At 45.5% G+C, this 23977-nt stretch overlaps 1 protein-coding gene across 1 annotated transcript in view; it reads right to left on the bottom strand.

Annotated features, from left to right (window-relative positions):
* The window catches only part of LOC139228034 (uncharacterized), a 230100-nt gene that overhangs the window by 88061 nt on the left and 118062 nt on the right, over nt 1-23977 (bottom strand). Inside the window, exon 11 of the mRNA XM_070859180.1 lies at nt 2600-2664. Within this exon, the coding sequence (XP_070715281.1) occupies nt 2600-2664 (65 nt within the window). The remainder of the gene's footprint in view (nt 1-2599; nt 2665-23977) is intronic.

Raw genomic sequence — 23977 nt, 5'->3', positions numbered from 1 at the left:
AGGGAGAAGAGAGAGAGACGGGGGGAAAGAAAGAGATGGGGGGGAAGAAAGAGAGAAACCCATGGACGAGAGAGACTGGGGTGAGGGAGAGAGAGAGAGGGAGCAGGGAAGGGGGAGAGAGAGACGGGGGGGAGAGAGAGATTGGCGGGGTTGGGGTAGGGGAAGAGCAAGGGGGGGGTCGAGTAAAATGAAAGGGGGCGAGAGAGAGATATGCGAGCAGGGGGAGAGAGACTGGGAGCAGAGAAAGAGAGAGAGAGACTGGGGGGTGGAGCGGTGTGAGAGAGAGAGAGAGAGAGAGTCAGGGAGGAAGAGAGAGAGATGGGGGAAGCGAAAAGTGGGGGGGTAAGAGAGAGAGAGAGAGACATGGAGGGGAGAGAGAGATGGGGGAAGAGAGAAAGATGGGGGGAAGAGAGAAAGATGGGGGAAGAGAGAAAGATGGGGGGGAAAGATAGAGAGAGGGAGAAGGGGGGTGAAAGAGAGAGATGGGGGGGTGGGGAAGAGAGAGACTGGAAGGAGAGATAGAGAGACTGGGAGGAGCAAGACTTGGGGGGGGGGGTGGTGAGAGAGAGGGGAGAGAGAAAAGGGGGGAGAGAGATGGGAGAGATAGAGCCACGGGGTGAGAGAGATAAGAGAGGGGGGAAGAGAGAGAGAGGGGGCGAGAGAGACAGAGAAACGGGGAACAGGGACAGTAGAGGGAGGGAGAGAGAGTGAGAGAGGAGGGGGAGAAGAGAGAGAAAGAGGCAGAGGGGGCGGGGGGGGAGATTGGGCGGAAAGAGAGATGAGAGGAGGAAGGGGGAGCGAGAGAGGAGGGGCAGGGGAGCGAGATTGAGAGGGGCGGACAGAGAGATGAAAGGGGGGAGAGAGAGATTGAGGGCAAACAGAGAGAGATACGTGGGTGGAGGATGGGGCGGGGAGAGAGAGAGATGAGTTAGTGAGAGAGAGAGAGATGGGGGGAGAAGAGAGCGAATGATGGGGGGGTGCGAAGAGAGAATGAGATGGGGGTAAGAGAGAGACCGGGCAAGAGAGAGACTGGTGGGAGAGAGAGAGGGAGAGAGAGAGATGAGGGAGGATGGCAGAGTGAGAGAGAGACTGGGGAGAGAGAGCGAGAAGCGGGGGAGGGATGAGGTGGAGAGAGACGGGGTCGGGGGGAGAGAGAGAGAGGGACGGATGAGACAGAGACAGAGAGATAGGGCAAACGAGAGACAGGGGAAGACAGAGAGAGACTAAGGGGGAGAGAGAGAGACGGGGAGGAGAGAGAAAGAGGAGAGGGTGGAAGGGAGAAAGAGAAGAAGGGTGGGGTTGAGAGAGAGAGAGTGGGGGAGGGGTGAGAGAGCGAGAGATGGTGGGGAAGGGAGGGAGAGTGGGAGAAGGGAGAGTGAGAGAGAGAGACATCGTGGGGAGAGAGAATAGTGGTGGGGCGGGGGGGGAGAGAGAGAGAGAGAGAAAATAATGAGATAAGGGACGTGATTCTTTGTCTAGAGAGATGGTTTGGAAGAAAAGGGTTCAGATTCCTGGCACATTGGGGCCAGTTCTGGAAGAGGAGCGGCCTGTTAAGAACGGGGGGACTTTAGTTGAACAGTTATTAGACCAATGTCCTTGCTGGGAGAGCAGCTCGTGCTGTGGGGAAAGAGTTTACACTAAAATGGCGGAGGGAGGTTAAAAATGTGAAGAGGCAGAGAGAAGAGCTGATAGGGAAAAGGAGATAGGAAAGATAAAAGGTGGAATCGGGGAGGTAAATGAGATCAGATCAGAAAGAGGAAGGACTGAAAAGAGGAAGATGCCAAACAGACAGAGGCTCGCGTCAGTTGCATGTACAGAAGTTCATAAAGTATTCTGCGTAAAATTGGTAAGCTGGAGACACAAATCTTCATGGGGAGGTTTGATGCAATAGAATTAACTGTCGTGGCTTAGGGTAGGGTGAGACTGGGAGTTCAGCATTGCTGGGAATAAAGATTCGTCATAAATGGAGGAGAGGTGGCAGTATTAATCCAATCTTCCATTATAGCATAATACCGTTAGGTTAATATGGGGCGGGAGTGAAAAAGCTAAATTTACTTGTTTCGAGTTAAAGAGTGAGAAGGAAATGGTTGCTTAATATAGACCCAGCCTCTAGCAGTGAGAAACAGTGTCACTGACAGAGCCTCATAAAGCAATACTTCATCAGCTGTACTTTAAATAACAGAAACAATTGCAAGCTCCAGACATGTTCTGTGTGAGGGATTATTACCACTGCAGTCTTCAGTGTATATTGGACATCAGACTACAGTAAAAATCACTTTTTACAGATTAAAATGGGTGTCCTTTGCATCTTGATTATGTTACTCGTGTAGCTTTAAAAAAAATTAAATGCACCCTTTATTTTCCATTCACAATAAATAATGCAGTTTAGTATATATTGGTAAATATGTGTGTGGTACAATATAGTGCAGTCAAAAAGAGATTACAAGACTTCACACAAATATTATACATTGTATATTTTTGCTGAGTATCTTGTGCCTTTACATGTCTACAAGTATTTAAACATCGCTGCTGCATGAACCGTACACTAGACTCAAACTAACACTGATTATCTGAATATCCCGCTCTGAATGTCACTCACCGGGCCGGGAACACATGAGAAGAATCAGAATCCACATCGTTTTCTTTGCAAAGTTCAGGTCAGCACTTGTCGCCAGTCACCCAGCTCTTAGCTCTCACATCGAAATAAATCTAACATACATGATAGGAGGAATTTAAATGAGAAAGTAGTTAGCAGGAAACAGGTCATGAAACCACAAATGCCAGCTGATGGAGATCTAATCTCCAGGACCTTGAAATAGTCTCAGTTATATTTAACAAACTGAACTAATCTAATTGTTGTCAAAGGATAGAACATTCTGGAAACAAGAGAGTTAAAATGTAAGGAGGAATGGATAATGGCGACCCAAGCGAGGAGTTTATGCTGAATTGTGGGGAGAGCTAGAACACAGGGAATTGTGGGGAGAGCTAGAACACAGGGAATTGTGTGGTGAGCTAGAACACAGGGAATTGTGGGGAGAGCTCGAACACAAGGAAAATTCAATCACCGCCTCTTCCCACAGAGTGCTGGGTATGTAAATTAGATTGACAGATGAAGTAGTTAATGCAGTGCTTATTAACAGCATGAAGAATATCTGGCCAAGCAGTCGGAGACCCTGTGAAGTGATATGTCTGTGTCAGAACCACATCCTGGTAGACATGCACTCAGCCGCTTTCTATATGTCCGTTTCTCTGTGGCAAACATTTGCTTCAATATTCCTCCCCCCAGTAGGATATACGTCCCATTTGCCGTGGATTGGTCCAGGGAACTGCCCACAATATGTAGATGAGCATGACCCTGGGATTTCCATCCAAGTCCTTCCCAGGAGTTGTGCTTAATGGGCAGCTGCCCCCAAACCACCAGCAGGACCTTGAATACCACAGGGTGCACCAGCCACAATATCCTGTTTATTAACATTAATGGATGGTGGCATGGGCTCTCAGACAATTCCACCCGTCATGTTCCTCCAGAATTGGGATCATAGCTGGCCATTCAGGGAATGAACCTTAAAGACAGCTAATAACTGATTTAATTTGCTTCAATTGCTGATTTTCTGCTTTTAACAATTTATAATTATGTTATATATTATTTAATTTTGTTTGATTATAATTAATCTTTATTATACTAATTTTACTATTGTATACTCCTTATTGTATTATTGACAATGTAATTTGAATTTTTTTTTCATTTTTCCGCCTGTGTCTATCTGCGTGCACATTTTGGCTGCCGCTTCAGACCCGAGCCTTTAACCTCTTTTTACGCTTCCTTCTCACGCTTTTTCTCTCTTTCCCTCAATGGTCAATATTTAACGAGTTGTAAAATTGTTCTGAAGAGCCTTGGGACGTTTTACTACGTTGACGGTGCTGTATAAATAAAAGTTATTATTAAAAGTTATTATTATTACTGTCACTGGCTGTGCCAGCTTTATGCTGCACATTAGCTGCAGATGTCCTTGCAGCAGAAGGCACAGCTCTACACCTGTCCCTTTGATGAACTGCAGACAATTGCTGCCAGGAGGATGTTCCAATGCCTGCAGATATGGTTGTTAACATCTTGGGAGGTGCGTGCAAGCAGGTTATGCTTGCTATTGAATCACCCTGACATGTCTTATTTCCTGTAATATTGCAGACAAATAGAGCAGCTCAGAACATGCGGACAAAATAACGATGTGCAAACAACGCAGGCCTTTATTAATGTTTAAATCAGCCAGTAACTTGTGGCGATGAAAATATTCAAGGAGGGGGGGCAAGGGACAATGCTGGATTGTAAATCTAGCACTCACATCCCTCTTCAGCAATTTCTAAATCCAGCCATTTAGGTTTGGTCCACCGGAATATATGGGCTCAAATTTCCTCAGTGATTTGTGCCGTTTTTTCTGGCCTAAGTTTAAAAAATACAAGTTTCCCCGATCAACGTGCGCCAGCGTAACTCAGTTGCAATTTTTTTCGGTTAGTTTTTTTTGTGTGTAACCTGATGTCTGCGCCAGTTTTTCACAATTATGTAAGTTTGGCCAATTTAAATTTCTCCTCGTTTGGCGGATGTGACCACTCCCGAAAAACATTCTGGTGACTTAAGAAAAACCAGCTCACATCAAAATATCGGCGCAGAAAGACGGCGTTGTTTTTATGCAAAATTTTGGTGGGAGTGAAGAACACTGAAGAACCGAAAAAAAGGGCCACTGTACAGCAAAATTCTAAAAGGACAAAGGGTGTTAAAAGAACAAGCCTGAAGGCTTTGTGTCTTAATGCAAGGAGTATCCGCAATAAAGTGGATGAATTAACTGTGCAAATAGATGTTAACAAATATGATGTGATTGGGATTACGGAGATGTGGCTCCAGGATGATCAGGGCTGGGAACTTAACATCCAGGGATATTCAACATTCAGGAAAGATAGAATAAAAGGAAAAGGAGGTGGGGTAGCATTGCTGGTTAAGGAGCAAATTAAGGCAATAGTTCGGAAGGACATTAGCTTGGATGATGTGGAATCTATATGGGTAGAGCTGCAGAATACCAAAGGACAAAAAACGTTAGTGGGAGTTGTGTACAGACCTCCAAACAGTAGTAGTGATGTTGGGGAGGGCATCAAACATGAAATTAGGGGTGCGTGCAATAAAGGTGCATCAGTTATAATGGGTGACTTTAATATGCACATAGATTGGGTTAACCAAACTGGAAGCAATACGGTAGAGGAGGATTTCCTGGAGTGCATAAGGGATGGTTTTTTAGACCAATATGTCGAGGAACCAACTAGGGGGGAGGCCATCTTAGACTGGGTGTTGTGTAATGAGAGAGGATTAATTAGCAATCTCGTTGTGCGAGGCCCCTTGGGGAAGAGTGACCATAATATGGTGGAATTCTGCATTAGGATGGAGAATGAAACAGTTAATTCAGAGACCATGGTCCAGAACTTAAAGAAGGGTAACTTTGAAGGTATGAGGCGTCAATTGGCTAGGATAGATTGACGAATGATACTGAAGGGGTTGACTGTGGATGGGCAATGGCAGACATTTAGAGACCGCATGGATGAACTACAACAATTGTACATTCCTGTCTGTCGTAAAAATAAAAAAGGGAAGGTGACTCAACCGTGGCTATCAAGGGAAATCAGGGATAGCATTAAAGCCAAGGAAGTGGCATACAAATTGGCCAGAAATAGCAGAGAACCCGGGGACTGGGAGAAATTTAGAACTCAGCAGAGGAGTTTGATTAGGGCAGGGAAAATGGAGTACGAGAAGAAGCTTGCAGGGAACATTAAGACGGATTGCAAAAGTTTCTATAGATATGTAAAGAGAAAAATGTTAGTAAAGACAAACGTGGGTCCCCTGCAGTCAGAATCAGGGGAAGTCATAACGGGGAACAAAGAAATGGCGGACCAATTGAACAAGTACTTTGGTTCGGTATTCACTGAGGAGGACACAAACAACCTTCCGGATATAAAAGGGGTCGGAGGGTCTAGTAAGGAGGAGGAACTGAGGGAAATCCTTATTAGTCGGGAAATTGTGTTGGGGAAATTGATGGGATTGAAGACCGATAAATCCCCAGGGCCTGATGGACTGCATCCCAGAGTACTTAAGGAGGTGGCCTTGGAAATAGTGGATGCATTGACAGTCATTTTCCAACATTCCATTGACTCTGGATCAGTTCCTATGGAGTGGAGGGTAGCCAATGTAACCCCACTTTTTAAAAAAGGAGGGAGAGAGAAAACAGGGAATTGCAGACCGGTCAGCCTGACATCGGTAGTGGGTAAAATGATGGAATCAATTATTAAGGATGTCATCGCAGTGCATTTGGAAAGAGGTAATATGATAGGTCCAAGTCAGCATGGATTTGTGAAAGGGAAATCATGCTTGACAAATCTTCTGGAATTTTTTGAGGATGTTTCCAGTAGAGTGGACAAGGGAGAACCAGTTGATGTGGTATATTTGGACTTTCAGAAGGCTTTCGACAAAGTCCCACACAAGAGATTAATGTGCAAAGTTAAAGCACATGGGATTGGGGGTAGTGTGCTGACATGGATTGAGAACTGGTTGTCAGACAGGAAGCAAAGAGTAGGAGTAAACGGGTACTTTTGAGAATGGCAGGCAGTGACTAGTGGGGTGCCGCAGGGTTCTGTGCTGGGGCCCCAGCTGTTTACACTGTACATTAATGATTTAGACGAGGGGATTAAATGTAGTATCTCCAAATTTGCGGATGACACTAAGTTGGGTGGCAGTGTGAGCTGCAAGGAGGATTCTATGAGGCTGCAGAGCGACTTGGATAGGTTAGGTGAGTGGGCAAATGCATGGCAGATGAAGTATAATGTGGATAAATGTGAGGTTATCCACTTTGGTGGTAAAAACAGAGAGACAGACTATTATCTGAATGGTGACAGATTAGGAAAAGGGCAGGTGCAAAGAGACCTGGGTGTCATGGTACATCAGTCATTGAAGGTTGGCATGCAGGTACAGCAGGCGGTTAAGAAAGCAAATGGCATGTTGGCCTTCATAGCGAGGGGATTTGAGTACAAGGGCAGGGAGGTGTTGCTACAATTGTACAGGGCCTTGGTGAGGCCACACCTGGAGTATTGTGTACAGTTTTGGTCTCCTAACCTGAGGAAGGACATTCTTGCTATTGAGGGAGTGCAGCGAAGGTTCACCAGACTGATTCCCGGGATGGCGGGACTGACCTATCAAGAAAGACTGGATCAACTGGGCTTGTATTCACTGGAGTTCAGAAGAATGAGAGGCGACCTCATAGAAACATTTAAAATTCTGACGGGGTTAGACAGGTTAGTTGCAGGAAGAATGTTCCCAATGTTGGGGAAGTCCAGAACCAGGGGACACAGTCTAAGGATAAGGGGGAAGCCATTTAGGACCGAGATGAGGAGGAATTTCTTCACCCAGAGAGTGGTGAACCTGTGGAATTCTCTACCACAGAAAGTTGTTGAGGCCAATTCATTAAATATATTCAAAAAGGAGTTAGATGAAGTCCTTACTACTAGGGGGATCAAGGGGTATGGTGAGAAAGCAGGAATGGGGTACTGAAGTTGCATGTTCAGCCATGAACTCATTGAATGGCGGTGCAGGCTAGAAGGGCCGAATGGCCTACTCCTGCACCTATTTTCTATGTTTCTACTTAAACATGCAGAATAAAGCTTAATTCTTTTACCATAAAACGCAGAAAATGGAACCTTAATGGAATTCTTGAAGTTTTCATCTTTTTAAAACTGACACGCCACCACGGGGCTCAAGGATCGGAGTGTCGGCCGGCAGAATTTGATATTCGCACGAACACAGGGGCTCGGGGCTAAGTTTCCGGCAGGGTGGGGGGAGGGGGAGGTGGGGGGCTGTAGAAGGCATACAGAAGGCATATGAAGCCTGCACTACCCATCAAATCAAGCCCAGGGAAGTGGAGTCGGGGGGGGCTGTGGAATGTATACAGAAGGCATCAGAAGCCTACACCGCATCAAATGAAGCCTGGGGGTTTGCAGGGGGTGGGGGGGGGGGGGCGTTCCCGATCACTGTGCCTGCTCAGACCTGTGTATGATCCATACAGACCTTGTGGGTAGAGAGAACAATTAAACTTGTCCTGCCTGCCTGCCGTTTTGAGCTTCTTGCAAAGGTAACATTTAATCATGGGGGCAATACTGACAATGCCATAACTTCTGCAAGCCTTCTGCATGATGGGAGACAGTTGATTTGACGTCATCGTATGAGGAAGCTCAGAGCACATAGGGTGATGGGCAGGACGCCTTACCCACATCGGGTATATCGAGACAGGCGTTTCTACCTGCACCTGAGTGATGCAGACTGTGTCAGAAGGCTGAGTTTCCGCAAGGAAGTTGTAATTGAGAGCTGTGAGTTAGTAAAAGCAGACCTGCAACCTAGAAGCATCAGGAATACTGCTTTTTCAGTCGAAATGAAGGTTAAAGCTGCACTTTCATTCTATGAATCTGGATCATTCCAAGCTACAACTGAGGATGTGTGCGCCATTTATTTCTCGACTTGCAACACATATCTGCATTCGGCAGGTGATTGCTGCACTACATCTCCGGAAGAATGACTACATAAAGTTCCCCATGATCACCCAGGCAATGTGTGACAGGGCTGTGGGTTTCTCCAGGATTGCTGGTTTGCCCAAGGTACAGGGCTGCATTGATTGTACCCACATCACGTTGCGAGCACCTTTGGAGGATTCTGAGATGTACAGGAACAGAAACAGCTTCCACTCCATTAATGTGCAGCTCGTGTGTGACAACATGCATCGCATCATGTCAGTTGATGCAAGATACCCTGGGAGCACCCATGATGCGTTCATTACATCTGCCATGTTTCAGATGCAGGCAGAAGGGCAGAGCTGGTGACTGGGAGACAAAGGGTACGGCCTCGCCACCTGGCTCATGATGCCCCTACGCGTGTGACTGCACCTCAATATTAATTAATTGGCTGCAAAGTGCTTTGGGATGTCCAGAAGATGTGAAAGGCACGATAGAAATGCAAGTTCTTTCTTTCAAATCGTTAACAGTAAGCAAATCCCCAATAAGCAGGATTTAATTGGTGCAGCTCCCTCACTGGAACAACAACTTTTCTAAGTAACAAAAGCCTCACATTGTGGACATTCAGACACCACAGCTGCCGCTGACTCAGAAGGTCACGGGTTCAAGCCCCATGCAAGACTTGTGCACAAACTCTACGCTGACACCTAAATGCAGTGCTAACTTTCAAATAAGATGTTGCGATCCCATCAACCTGTTCAGGTGGCATAAAAGATCCCACGGCACTATTCAAAGAGAAGCAGGGGAGTTCTATTAAATAAACTCAGGGTTTATGGGATTGAGGGTAATATACTAGCATGGATTGAGGATTGGTTAACGGACAGAAAACCGAGAGTAGGAATAAACTTGTCATTTTTGGGTTGTCAGGCTGTAACTAGTGGGATGTCGCAAGGATCGGTGCTTGGGCCTCAACTATTCACAATATATATCAATGATTTGGATGAGGGGACCAAATGTAATATATCCAAGTTTGCTGATGATACAAAGCCAGCTGGGAATGTAATGGTCTCAGGCTCGAGGCGCCTACTGACCTACTCTTGCTCCTATTTCTTATGTTCTTCTGTTTTTCTGGTTTCCTCACCTCTATTTATCACTGAAACGACGCCACCAAAAGATATTAACTGCTCATTTATTTCATACGTGTTTATGGGGCCTTGCTGTGTGTAAGTTGGCTGCCACGGTTGCCTGTGTAACCACAGTAACCAGTCTTACGGCCAATGACCTTCACTGTATGGATCTGTGCAGCAGCTCGAAGAGGCTCAATCCACTTCATGCCATGCTGGCCCACATCAGTGGGTCACCTTACCTCACTTAGACAAAGAATCCTCTAAAATGTCTAACTTCTTCACTTCAGTGAAGCCCTTATAGGTTGCTCTTTAGCAAACCTGAGTGCCATTGTAGCATTGCTGTTTCAGAAAGTCTCTCCATGTTTGCCTGCCTCGGTGTGGTTTATCTCCCATTAATCACAACCTGAAAATAAAAGCCGGCTAAACCTACTACTGAGCACCTGGGACCAAAAGTTCCCCAAACAAATCGTGCGGTTTGCTTATTGATTACCAAGATAACCTAACGCATTGCTTATTATTTACAATCTATGAGGGAACAACAACAAAGTTACTTCATTTGCATCTTAACTATTTATCATTTCAAACCCTCCTTCCCTTTTTATTTTAACTTTGATGAATACATTACGCTTTAAAACATAATTATAGCCATTAACCTAATTGCTCTAAAATCAGCGTTGGCAGATTTTAGATGAGCTGAATATGTTTCCATAACCTTACAGGCCAGGCAGCATCTGTGGAATGAGACACAAATGATCAGGACCACAGAACCCAGTTCTCATTCAAGCCCATTGACCTGAAAAACTGTTTCTCTCTTCACAGATGCTGTCTGAAGTTGAATGATCAGCCATGATCTTATTGAATGGTGGTGCAGGCTCGAAGGGCCAAATGGCCTACTCCTGCACCTAGTTTCTATGTTTCTATGTTTCTATGTTTCTATAACAACTTTTCAAAATCCTTTCTGTGGAAAACTACCCAAAAGATCTTGAATAGGGAATTGGATATATACTTGTCAAGAAAAACAAAGCAGGGCTATGGGGAAAGCGCAGCCCTGCACCTTTGAGAACCTACACACACAGTGAGAAGCAAACAGCCTTGCCTGCTGTTCCCGTTTGGTATTGCTGAATGTTGTGTGCCCATGAGGGTGCCTTTGGAAGACCTCTGTAATGTCCCTTGTGCAACAGTTGACAGCATTTCCACCGACTCCTGAGATATCTGCCACTCGTTCTTGGAAGGTATGTCAATGTTGAGAACTGTGGTAACTCTGACTTCCCCGAACAGCACAGTTTAAATGTTGACTGCTTCCTTAGGTCTTTTGGGAGCACGTCATATGGATCAATTAAATAGTCTTTGCTCAGCTTTAGCCTCTCCTTCTCTTTAAGATTTATAAAACTACATCTAGCTCAGTAATGCTTCCCCCTGGGGTCAGTGGTCCACACCATGGTGTGGCCCGTATGTCCCCTGTACACCTCTCCACTGTTTCTTCCATCTGCATCATCTGGTGTCCAATAAATGGACCAGCACCCATGATGCCTGTCTGTAAAAAGCCCTGTAATATTGTAGTTCTTCTTCTCCCACTTTCACACACAACCCTTCATTTAGTAACTGACACCTCCTGCCATTGTACATTGATGGGTTTCTGTCACACATCCACCCTGACAATTACAACACATTTATTTGCAGTTTCAAACCACAATGACCATCGCAAGCTGCAGCAAACTTGAAAACACATTTTATTAAGAGCCCAACTCTCTCAACCCCTAAAGTATTTAAGTAATTAATGGAATTGTGCTAAAACTGAATTCGTGTTCATTTAGGATAAAACATTTATCCACTGCATTCTCTGCATACCCAAAATTTCCTAACCGTTGTTTGCAGTGGGGAAATTCAGGTCTTTAAATATAAACTGCTGTACGTGCATAAAGTTTCACTCTTAACAAAATTAAAAAGATAGACCTCTCATTGCAACAGCCGTTGCTTGAGAAGCACGTTCATTTATTGTTGTTGACTCATTACTGGGATTAACATCAACAACAGCAATTACTTGCATTTATATAGCGCCGTCAAGAAAGTAAATTGTCCCAAGGCACTTTATAGGAATGTAATCAGACAAAATTGAGACAGAGCCAAAGAAGGAGCCATTAGGACAGGTGACAAAATGTTAGGTCAAAGAAAGTGGTGAGCTTTAGTAAGGCAATTCTGGAGATTAGGACCTAGATGGCTGAAGACATTGCCATCAATGGTGGGGTGAAGGAAGTGGGGGAATGAACAAGAGTTGGAGTTGGAGGAACACAGAGTTTGTGGAGGGGTTACAAATATAGGAAGGGCCGAGGCCATGGAGGGATTTGAACACAAGGATAAGAATTTTAAAATCGAGGCATTTGGGGACTGGGTGCCAATGTAGATCAGTGAGCATGGGGGTGATGAGTGAATAGGACTCGGTACGAGTTAGGATACGGGCTGCAGAGTTTTGGATGAGCTTAAGTTGATGGAGGGTGGAAGGTGGGAGGCTGGCCAGGAGAGCATTGGTATAGTGGAGTCGAGAGTTAAACAACAGTATGGATGAAGATTTCAGCAGCAGATGGGCTGAGGCAAGGTTGGAGATGGGTGTTATTACGCAGGTGGATGTTGTCGGTCTTGGTGATAGAAAGCATTCCGGGGTCGGGAGCTCAGCTCAGGTTCAAATAGGACACTGAGGTCGCACAGCCTGGTTTAGCTTCAGACTGGGGCCTGGGAAGTGGGTGAAATCCATGGCTAGCGATCGGTGTTTGTGGCGGGGATGAAGACAATTGCTTTGGTCCTATCAATTTTAATTGGAAGATATTTTAACACATCCAGGACTGGATATTGGACAAACAGGCTGGTCTATCTGGGGATCAGGCTTTATGCATGTAATTACGGTTGTAGTATTTGGGAACACTTCACAAGTGGAGATATATCTGTTACAATAAAGAAATACACATTATTACTTATAACAGTGCGTCTCCTAGGCCTGGATTTTGCGATCAGCGGCAAAGGAACGATGCTCACCGTTCACTACACTGACAGCTGCCCACGGAGATTTTGCAACATTTGAGCGTAGACTTGCTGTCATCTGGCAGCTGATTGAGAGCGGCACCCTCTATAGGGGATCTGTGGCATCAGTGAGCAAGTCAAGAAACAGTAAGTCTCTTCAATGAATCAGATTACAGGATCCACACTGAGACACGCAGGGTGCTAATTTGGATAAGCCCCACAAAATGGGCAAAGGGATCGCTATTGAGGATTAACCCGTGCCCATTTATTGCAACCCAGGCAAGGCACCAACTTTGTGCTGCCTGTTCATTTCCTTAGTTTTTGTTTGCAGCCAGCGCTCCCCACATGATTCATTGGTGGCACTCATCAGCAGTGGCTAGTACTACTTCAATCTGGCCCTACCTCTGAAAGGGGAGGTGCATTGTGGCTGCTGGTGGGGCTGAGAACATTCTGAATATTGTGCTGTGGAAGAATCAACAATGGCTGACCACGGGAGAGAACATGCACCAAGGTTTTTCAGACACTGCACCGGAGGTCTTGGTGGAAGAGATGGAAAGGAGAGAAGTCTTGTATCCTCAGGGTGGGGTGGGGACCCTCCAGAAACAAGCTCAGAAGGCAGTGGGAAGTGATAGCAGAGGAGATTAATGCTCGGAGAACAGCCCTAGGGAACTGGATGCAGTGAAGGAAGAAGTTTCGGGGCTGAAATCCATCACCTCACTGCTCGCTGCCGCTCACTGCCACCGACAATGCTCTTCTTGCTCCGCCCAGTGCCACATTCGAGGTGGCCTGGAGCAGGAGGGAGGGGAGAGCCGCTGGTAACCGTGTGCTGACATCAGCGGCCAGCCGAGTGGCGCGACAGACCTCCCGCCCGCCGAGCTGCCAGATTTCTGCGGGTGGGAGTCGGCGAGGCTCGGTGGCAGAACGGGGGTGGACCACTGCATGGAGGCTGGTCTGTCCCCGACGGTCAGTATGAAGAACCTGAAAAAAAGGTAAGTGAACATTTTTTTTTAATTCCACAGTGACGTACCTGCATGGGGTCCCCTGGAGGTCTTCCAATAGTTTTTTTATTTTTTACTCCTGCATTTTTTTTTTCAGGTCTTCAACCCTCCATAGGCCCGATTCCATCCTCGGTGACACTCGGGCAGCAAGCATCTCTGCCGCCGAGAATGGGACCTCCCGCCCGCTGCTGCCTCGATTGGCGGCGTGCATCGTCCACTTGCCGCCCGCCGACCTTCGAGGGACCTCGGCGATGAATATCCCACCGAAAGTACCATCCGGTACCTGGGCGGCCATCAGCAGCACTTTGGGCGGCACTTGGATGGGCGGAGGCCTGGATGAAAATCGGCCCCTTAATGATCCCACAAGATTTGTCAAGGTCAGTGACTGCATCTCCAAATGTCAAATCCTACCAACTGCATCATTAACCTCCTCCACTGCTCTATTCATATAACACCCATCACTCGTCTACCAACAATATCTATCAACCAAGACTCATTCCAAACATTCATATACTGTACCTGACCCTCACACATTTAGCACTGGTGCAAGACTCACAGCACATCCCACAGCCTGCACACACCGACAGCTATTGAATCATGACAACCACACCACCCAAACATATTGCACCACACTCATTGATACATTTCCCTCTTTCTTGCAGGAGCAGGTGGCAAACAACAGGATGCAGCAGGATAAGCGGCGCTCCAGAGACCAACTTCGCCGCGGCAGAATCTAAAGCAGGTGGTATAAAATGGATTTAAATCACGTACAGAAACAAAATAAAGATTGGAGGAAAAGATTGGATTAAGAGAGAGAGATAAAATAGACAGACAGAAAAAGTTTAAAAATGTATATATTTCTTACTTTTAATTCTAAAACATTAACTAAATTCTGAAGGAATGAGCATCCACACTTGTGAAATAAAAAGAGCGGTTGTTTGACAGTAATTATGATTTATCATGCTGTTAAAAATTCAGTTACACCTGAATGCAACAGCCCTTTTCCTGCCATATATAATGGGTAACTAGTGGGTAAGTACCCATTCACTGATTTCAATGCCGAGGGTAACTCGGATCGCAACTTCTGGATTTCCATGTTTAACTGCGCATGTGTGTACTCAGGAAGTTCCTGATCCCATTTACTCCGTAATTCCGGTGAACACTGTTCGCTTTACCTTCATTCTCAACACAAAATCAGGGCCACTGTTCTTGTAATGTATTTTCTTCATGGATTCTTTGCTTAAGTATTCATAGCAACACATTGCTATTCAGAACTAGTTTGTTAAACCTTTGTTAATAAACTATCACACTACACATTACCAGTTCATCCACTAGGCTCACAACTGCATACCTCATCGTGGATGACTTAGACCCAACTGACTGGGGTTTTATTGAGTCTGTGAACATCACGTGATTGGCTAAGCAACTCACAATGCAACAGCTCTACAACTATTTTAGTGCAAAACTATAAATCAAGTGCCCCCTTATTAATAGGGGACAGTAAAACCGACAAATAAACAAATTAACCTTTTATCATGAACTTAAATCAAATTAAAATTTGGTTGCCAGGGGTGATGATGCACTCCAGTTCTACCGGCCCAACAGCTCTACAACTATTTTAGTTGAAGACAATAATCAAGTGCCCCCTGATTAAAGCGGAGGTGGGGGGAGGGGGGACACACTCCAAAAGAACTTTTCAAGTGCCTCCTTGTTTTTTTTTGAGGGCACTGAAACACAAATTATACAAGTGCCCCCTGGCTAAATGGGGGTGGAGCACTAAAAGTGCCAAATTAAACAAATTAACTTTTGCACATAAAATCAATTTAAAATTTGGTTGCCAGAGGTGATGATTCACTCCAGTCCCTCCGGCGCTGAACTCTCATGGAAGGCTGTGAGTTTACCGGAGGACACTGCATGCTCCATCTCCAGGGACACCCTAGCTCGGATGTAACCTCGGAAGAGAGGCAGGCAGTCGGGCTGAATGACCCCTTCGATTGCCCGCTGCCTGGACTGGCTGATGGCCCACTTGGCCATGCCCAGGAGCACTCCTATGAGGAGGCCTTCCGACCTGCCTGCTCCCCTCCGCACAGGGTGCCCAAAGATCAGGAGTGTGGGACTGAAGTACAACCAGAATTTCAGGAGCAGCCCCTTCAAATATTGGAAGAGGGGCTGCAACCACACACATTCGTTAAAAATGTGGAACACGGGCTCTTCCCGACCGCAGAAATTAGAGGCAGCCTGAGAGCCCGTGACCCAACTTAAAAACTTATTGCACGGGACTGCTCCGTGCAACACCCTCCAGGCCAAGTTCCCAATAAATAGAGGGAGGACTCCCAGATAGAGTGCACTCCACTGGGGACCCAAACTTCATGGGTTCTTTGCTTAAGAATTCATAGCAACACATTGCTATTCAGAACTAGTTAGTTTATTAACAAAGGTTTAACAATCACACTACACATTACCAGTTCATCCACTCGGCTCACAACCGCATACCTCATCATGGATGACCTAGACCCAACTGTCTGGGGTTTTATTGAGTCTTGTGAACATCACGTGATTGGTTAAGCAACTCACAATGCAGCAGCTCTACAACTATTTTAGTGCAAAACTATAAATCAAGTGTCCTCTTATTAACGAGGGGCACTAAAACCGACAAATAAACAAATTATCTTTTTACCGTGAACTTAAATCAAATTAAAATTTGGTTGCCAGGGGTGATGATGCACTTCAGTTCCACTGGTGCAACAGCTCTACAACTATTTTAGTTGCAATCAGTAATCAAGTGCCCCCTGAAAGGGGGGGGGCACACTCCAAAAACTTTTCAAGTGCCCCCTTGTTTTTTTTTGAGGGCACTGAAACACAAATTATACAAGTGAGCCCTGGCTAAATGGCGGAGGGCACTAAAACCAGCAAGTTAAATAAATTAATATTTAGACATAAAATCAAATTAAAATTTGATTGCCGGGGCTGATGATTCACTCCAATCCCTCCGGTGCCCACCTCTCGCGGAAGGCCGCGAGCGTACCGGTGGACACCGCGTGCTCCATCTCCAGGGACATCATGGCTCGGATGTAACCACGGAAGAGAGGCAGGCAATCAGGCTGAACGACCCCCTCGACTGCCCGCTGCCTGGACCGGCTGATGGCCTCCTTGGTCATGCCTAGGAGCAGTCCTTCCAGGAGGCCTTCCGACCTGCCCGCTCGCCTCCGCACAGGGTGTCCAAAGATCAGGAGTGTGGGACTGAAGTGCAACCAGAATTTGAGGAGCAGCCCCTTCAAATATTGGAATAAGGGCTGCAACCTCGCATATTCAATTAAAACATGGAACACGGACTCTTCCAGGGGCAACAGCTCTACCAACCTGTGAGCATACTCACAGGTGCATACATTATAGTTCCATCCCAAGTAAAAGTGCAAAATATTATGAGAGCTACCGGCTTCCAGTGCATGAATAAGTCAAGTAGCCGATTTCTTACAGAATATTGTTCATGTGTTTGTGATATTTTCAGGTTTACAAAATTGACACAATAATTGTAATAAAAATGTGAAACAAGAAGTTAAGTTATGCAGACAGGAAGTGGGCACACTCCCATTCATGAGGAGCGAGCATCGCGAGACATGAACACAGGACTTCTAAAGGGCAGCGGCAGTCGGAGGAGCCTGAGATCGGGAGGAGCCACGGATCAGGAGGAGCCGGAGATCAGGAGGAGTCGGAGATCGGGAGCAAGGAGCTGCAGCAGCGACTAAAGTAAGGGAGAAAAAGTAAAAAGATTCGAAATCGAAGTATGACGTCATAGTCAAGCAGGTAAGTGATTGGCTGGTGGATTGGTGAGTATTTTTCTTTTCTTTAAAAAACTTTGGGCATTGGTGGAAGTTAGGAACTGCAATTAAATAGATAAGTGATCTTTATTATCTAAGGAAAACTAATTAATTAAATCAGCTGTTTGCTGAGTAGCGGCAGGCTGTGTTTTGCTAAGGTTTAGAATTTAATTCTACTTGATCGTTCCGAATCTAACTAGAGGGATGGCAGGGCAGCTCAGTCCCATGAATTACACATCCTGTGGCATGTGGGAAATCCTGGCTGCTTCGCACAGCCGGGACATCCATGTGTGCAGGAGGTGTCTCCAGCTGCACCAACTTGAGCTCCGTGTTTTGGAGCTTGAGCGGTGGCTGGATTCACTGCAGTGCATCCACGAGACTGAGAGCTATGTGGGTAGCACGTTCTGAGAGGTGGTCACCACGCAGCTTAAGAGTGTACAGGCAGAAAGGGATTGGGTGACCGCCGGACAGGAGGACGAGACAGGAAGTGCTGGAGTCCCCCGAGTCCATCTCGTACTCCAACCGGTACTCTGTTCTGATGCAGCCAGAGCCAAATCCACAGCATCACAGGTGGCTCAGCTACACGGTGTGGGCGGGGGAGGGGGGGAGGAAGAAGAATGAAGAGCAGTAGTGGTAGGGGATTCGATAGTTAGGGGAACAGGCAGACGTTTCTGCGGCCACAGACGTGACTCCAGGATGGTATGTTGCCTCCCTGGTGCCAGGGTCAAAGATGTCACTGAGCGGCTGCAGGGCATTCTGGGTGGAGAGGGTGAACAGCCAGAGGTCGTGGTCCATATTGGGACCAATGACATAGGTAGAAAGAGGGATAAAGTCCTGCAGGCAGAGTTTAAGGAGCTAGGAGAGAAATTAAAAAGCAGGACTTCAACAGGTAGTAATCTCCGGATGGTACATCCCGGTGCCATGAGCTAGTGAGTAAAGAAACAGGAGGATAGAGCAGATGAATGCATGGCTGGAGAGATAGTGCAGGCGGGAGGGCTTTAGTTTCCTGAGGCATTGGGACCACTTCTGGGGGAGGGGGGACCTGAATAAGTCGGACGGGGTGCACCTCAACAGAGCCGGGACCAATATCCTCGTGGGGTGGGGGGCGGTTGCTAGTGCTGTTGGGGAGGGTTTAAACTAGTTTGGCAGGGGGATGGGAACCTAAAAATAGATTCAGTAGGGAGGGTAGTAAAGCTGGAAGTAGAAAGCAATAATAAAGAAAGTGAGTTTGAAGGAGAGAGGAAACAAGCAGGAAAAAAGGGTCAAACAAATTTAAAGGCTCTTTGTCTAAATGCACGTAGCATTCACAACAAAATGGATGAGTTGACGGCACAAATAGATACAAATGGGTATGATCTGATAGCCATTACAGAGACGTGGTTGTAAAGTGACCAGGACTGCGATCTAAATATTCAGAGGTATTTCACAATCCAGAAGGTCAGACAGAAAGGAAAAGGAGGTGGGGTAGCTCTGTTGTTTAAGGGTGGAATCACTGCAATAGTGAGAAATGATATTGGCTCAAATGATCAGGATGTTGAAACATTTTGGGTGGAGATGAGGAATAATAGGGGAAAAATTCACTGGTGGGCGTAGTCTATAAGCCCCCTAACAGTAGCAAATCTGTTGGTCGGAGTATAAACCAGGAAATAGTGGGGGCTTCTAAAAAGGGAACAGCAATAATTATGGGCGATTTTAACCTCCATATTGATTAAGAAAGAGAAGATAGACTATGAAAGAAAACCAGCACGAAATATAAAAACAGATAGCAAGAGTTTCTATACGCATATAAGAAGGAAAAGAGTGGCTAAAGTAAATGGTGATCCCTCAGAGGACGAGACCGGGGAATTAGTAATGGGGAACATGGAGATGGCAGAAACTCTGAACAAATATTTTGTATCAGTCTTTACGGTAGAGGTCACTAACAATATCCCAACAGTGGACAGTCAAGGGCGGCGGGAGGAACTTAACACAATCACAATCATTAAGGAGGTCATATTCAGTAAGATGATGGGACTAAAGGCAGATAAATCCCCTGGACCTGATAGTTTGCAACCTAGGGTCTTAAGAGAAGTAGCGGCAGGAATAGTTGATGCATTCATTGTAATTTACCAAAATGTCCTGTATTCTGGGGAGGTCCCAGCAGATTGCAAATGTAACACCACTAGTTAAAAAGGAGGCAGACAAAAAACAGGAAGCTATAGACTAGAACATAATAAGAATTAGGAACAGGAGTAGGCCACCTAGCCCCTCGAGCCTGCTCCGCCATTCAACAAGATCATGGTTGATCTGGCCGTGAACTCAGCTCCAATTACCCGCCCGCTCCCCATAGCGCTTAATTCCCTTATTGGTTAAAAATCTATCTATCTGTGATTTGAGTAAATTCAATGAGCTCGCCTCAACTGCTTCCTTGGGTAGAGAATTCCACAGATTCACAACCCTCTGGGAGAAGAAATTCCTTCTCAACTCGGTTTTAAATTGGCTCCCCCGTATTTTGAGGCTGTGCCCCATAGTTCGAGTCTCCTCGACCAGTGGAAACAACCTCTCTGCCTCGATCTTGTCTATCCCTTTCATGATTTTAAATGTTTCTATAAGATCGCCCCTCATCCTTCTGAACTCCAACGAGTAATCTATCATAGCCCCTCATCTCCGGAATCAGCCTAGTGAATCGTCTCTGTACCCCCTCCAAAGCTAGTATATCCTTCCTTAAGTAAGGTGACCAAAACTGCACGCAGTACTCCAGGTGTGGCCTCACCAATACTCTGTACAGTTACAGCAGGACCTCTCTGCTTTTGTACTCCATCCCTCTCGCAATGAAGACCAACATTCCATTCGCCTTCCTGATTACCTGCTGCACCTGCAAACTAACTTTTTGGGATTCATGCACAAGGACCCCCAGGTCCCTCTGCACCGCAACATGTTGTAATTTCTCCCCATTCAAATAATATTCCATTTTACTGTTATTTTTTTCCATGGTGGATGACCTCACATTTTCCGACATTGTATTCCATCTGCCAAACCTTAGCCCATTCGCTTAACCTATCTAATTCTCTTTGCAGCCTCTCTACACAACCTGCTTTCCCACTAATCTTTGTGTCATCTGCAAATTTTGTTACACTGCACTCTGTCCCCTCTTCCAGGTCATCTATGTATATTGTAAACAGTTGTGGTCCCAGCACCTAGCCCTGTGGCATACCACTAACCACCGATGTCCAACACGAAAAGGACCCATTTATCCCGACTCTCTGCTTTCTATTTGCCAGCCAATTCTCGATCCATGCTAATACATTTCCTCTGACTCCACGTACATTTATCTTCTGCAGTAACCTTTTGTGTGGCACCTTATTGAATGCCTTTTGGAAATCTAAATACACCACATCCATCGGTACACCTCTATCCACCATGCTCGTTATATCCTCAAAGAATTCCAGTAAATTAGTTAAACATGATTTCCCCTTCATGAATCCATGTTGCGTCTGCTTGATTGCACTATTCCCATCTAGATGTCCCGCTATTTCTTCCTTAATGATAGCTTCAAGCATTTTCCCCACTACAGATGTTAAACTAACCGGTATATAGTTACCTGCCTTTTGTCTGCCTCCTTTTTTAAACAGAGGCGTTACATTAGCTGCTTTCCAATACGCTGGTACCTCTCCAGAGTCCAGAGAATTTTGGTAGATTATAACGAATGCATCTGCTATAATTTCCGCCATCTCTTTTAATACCCTGGGATGCATTTCATCAGGACCAGGGGACTTGTCTACCTTGAGTCCCATTAGCCTGTCCAGCACTACCCCCCTAGTGATAGTAATTATCTCAAGGTCCTCCCTTCCCACATTTCGATGACCAGCAATTTTTGGCATGGTTTTTGTGTCTTCCACTGTGAAGACCGAAGCAAAATAATTGTTTAAGGGCTCAGCCATTTCCACATTTCCCATTATTAAATCCCCCTTCTCATCTTCTGAGGGACCAACATTTACTTTAATCATTCTTTTCCGTTTTATATATCGGTAAAAGCTTTTAATATCTGTTTTTATGTTTTGCGCAAGTTTACTTTCGTAATATATCTTTCCTTTCTTTATTGCTTTCTTAATCATTCTTTGCTGTCGTTTAAAATTTTCCCAATCTTCTAGTTTCCCACTAACCTTGGCCACCTTATACGCATTGGTTTTTAATTTGATACTCTCCTTTATTTCCTTGGTTATCCACGACTGGTTATCCCTTCTCTTACCGCCTTTCTTTTTCACTGGAATATATTTTTGTTGAGCACTATGAAAGAGCTCCTTAAAAGTCCTCCACTGTTCCTCAATTGCACCACCGTTTAGTCTATGTTCCCAGTCTACTTTAGCCAACTCTGCCCTCATCCCACTGTAGTCCCCTTTTGTTTAAGCATAGTACGCTCGTTTGAGACACTACTTCCTCACCCTCAATCTGTATTACAAATTCAACCATACTGTGATCACTCATTCTGAGAGGATCTTTTGCTAGGAGATCGTTTATTATACCTGTCTCATTACACAGGACCAGATCTGAGATAGCTTGCTCCCTTATAGGTTCTGTAACATACTGTTCTAAGAAACAATCCCGAATGCATTCTATGAATTCCTCCTCCAGGCTACCCCGTGCAATTTGATTTGACCAATCGATTTGTAGGTTAAAATCCCCCATGATTACTGCCATTCCTTTTTCACATGCCTCCATTATTCCCTTGATTATTGTCCGCCCCACTGTGAAATTATTATTTGGGGGCCTATAAACTACGCCCACCAGTGACTTTTTCCCCTTACTATCTCTAATCTCCACCCACAATGATTCAACATTTTGTTCATTAGAGCCAATATCGTCTCTCACAACTGACCTGATATCATCCTTTATTAACAGAGCTACCCCACCTCCTTTCCCTTCTTGTCTATCTTTCCAAATTGTCAGATACCACTGTATATTTAATTCCCAGTCTTGGCCACCCTGTAACCACGTTTCTGTAATGGCCACCAAATCATACCCATTTGTAATGATTTGTGCCGTCAACTCCTTTACTTTATTTCGAATGCTGCATGTGTTTAGGTAGAGTGTTTTAATACGAGTTTTTAAACCATGATGTTTAGTTTTGACCCCTCCTGCAGCCCCTTTATATTCATACATATTGTCCCTTCCTATCACCTTGTGGTTTACTTACCCCAGTGCTACTCTGCTCTGTTGCCTCCCGCCTTTTGCATTCTTTCTTGGGGTCCTGTTCATCTGAGCTCTCACCTACTCTAACTAGCTCAGAGCCCTCTCCTGGGTTCCAAATGCTCCTCGTATTGAGGCACCGAGCTTTCAGGCTTGCCTTTTTATTACACTTTGACCCTTGAGAATTTTGCTGTACAGTGGCCATTTTTGTTTTTTGCCTTGGGTTTCTCTGCCCTCCACTTTTACTCATCTCCTTTCTGTCTTTTGCTTCTGTCTCCATATTTTTTCCCTCTGTCTCCCTGCATTGGTTCCCATCCCCCTGCCATATTAGTTTAACTCTTTCCCAACAGCACCAGCCCTAGGACATTGGTTCCGGTCCTGCCTAGGTGCAGACCGTCCGGTTTGTACTGGTCCCACCTCCCCCAGAACCGGTTCCAATACCCCAGGAATTTGAATCCCTCCCTGTTGCACCACTGCTCAAGCTACGTATTCATCTGAGCTATCCTGCGATTCCTACTCTGACTAGCACGTGGCACTGGTAGCAATCCCGAGATTACTACTTTTGAGGTCCTACTTTTTAAATTTAGCTCCTAGCTCCTTAAATTCGTCTCGTAGGACCTCATCCCCTTTTTACCTATATCGTTGGTACCTATGTGCACCACGACAACTGGCTGTTCACCCTCCCTTTTCAGAATGTCCAGCACCCGCTCCGAGACATCCTTGGTCCTTGCACTATGTTAGTTAGCCTAACATCTGTGGTTGGGAAAATGTTGGATTCCATTATTAAAGAAGCAGTAGCAGGACATTAAGAAAAACATAATTCAGTCAGGCAGAGTCAGCGTGGATTTATGAAAGGGAAGTCATGTATGACAAATTTGCTGGAATTCTTTGAGGATGTAATGAACAGGGTGGATAAAGGGGAACCAGTGGATGTGGTGTATTTGGATTTCCAGAAGGCATTTGACAAGATGCCACATAAAAGGTTATTGTACAAGATAAAAGTCCACGGGATTGGGGTAATATATTAGCATGGATAGAGGATTGGCTAACTCACAGAAAACAGAGAGTCGGGATAAATGGTTCATTCTCAGATTGGCAATCAGTAACTAGTGGGGTGCCGCAGGGATTAGTGCTGGGACCTCAACTATTTACAATCTATATTAATGACTTGGAATAAGGGACCGAGCGTAACGTAGCCAAGTTTGTTGACAATACACAGATAGGAGGAAAAGCAATGTGTGAGGACACAAAAAATCAGCAAGTGAGTGGGCAAAAAGTTGGTAGATGGAGTATAATATGGGAAAATGTGAGGTATCCACTTTGG

The sequence above is a fragment of the Pristiophorus japonicus genome, chromosome 17 (assembly GCF_044704955.1).
Source record: "Pristiophorus japonicus isolate sPriJap1 chromosome 17, sPriJap1.hap1, whole genome shotgun sequence".
In the NCBI taxonomy this organism is placed as follows: Eukaryota; Metazoa; Chordata; class Chondrichthyes; family Pristiophoridae; genus Pristiophorus; species Pristiophorus japonicus.
Note: the sequence above shows the minus strand (reverse complement) of the source record. Positions and strands in the feature narration are given on the sequence as shown.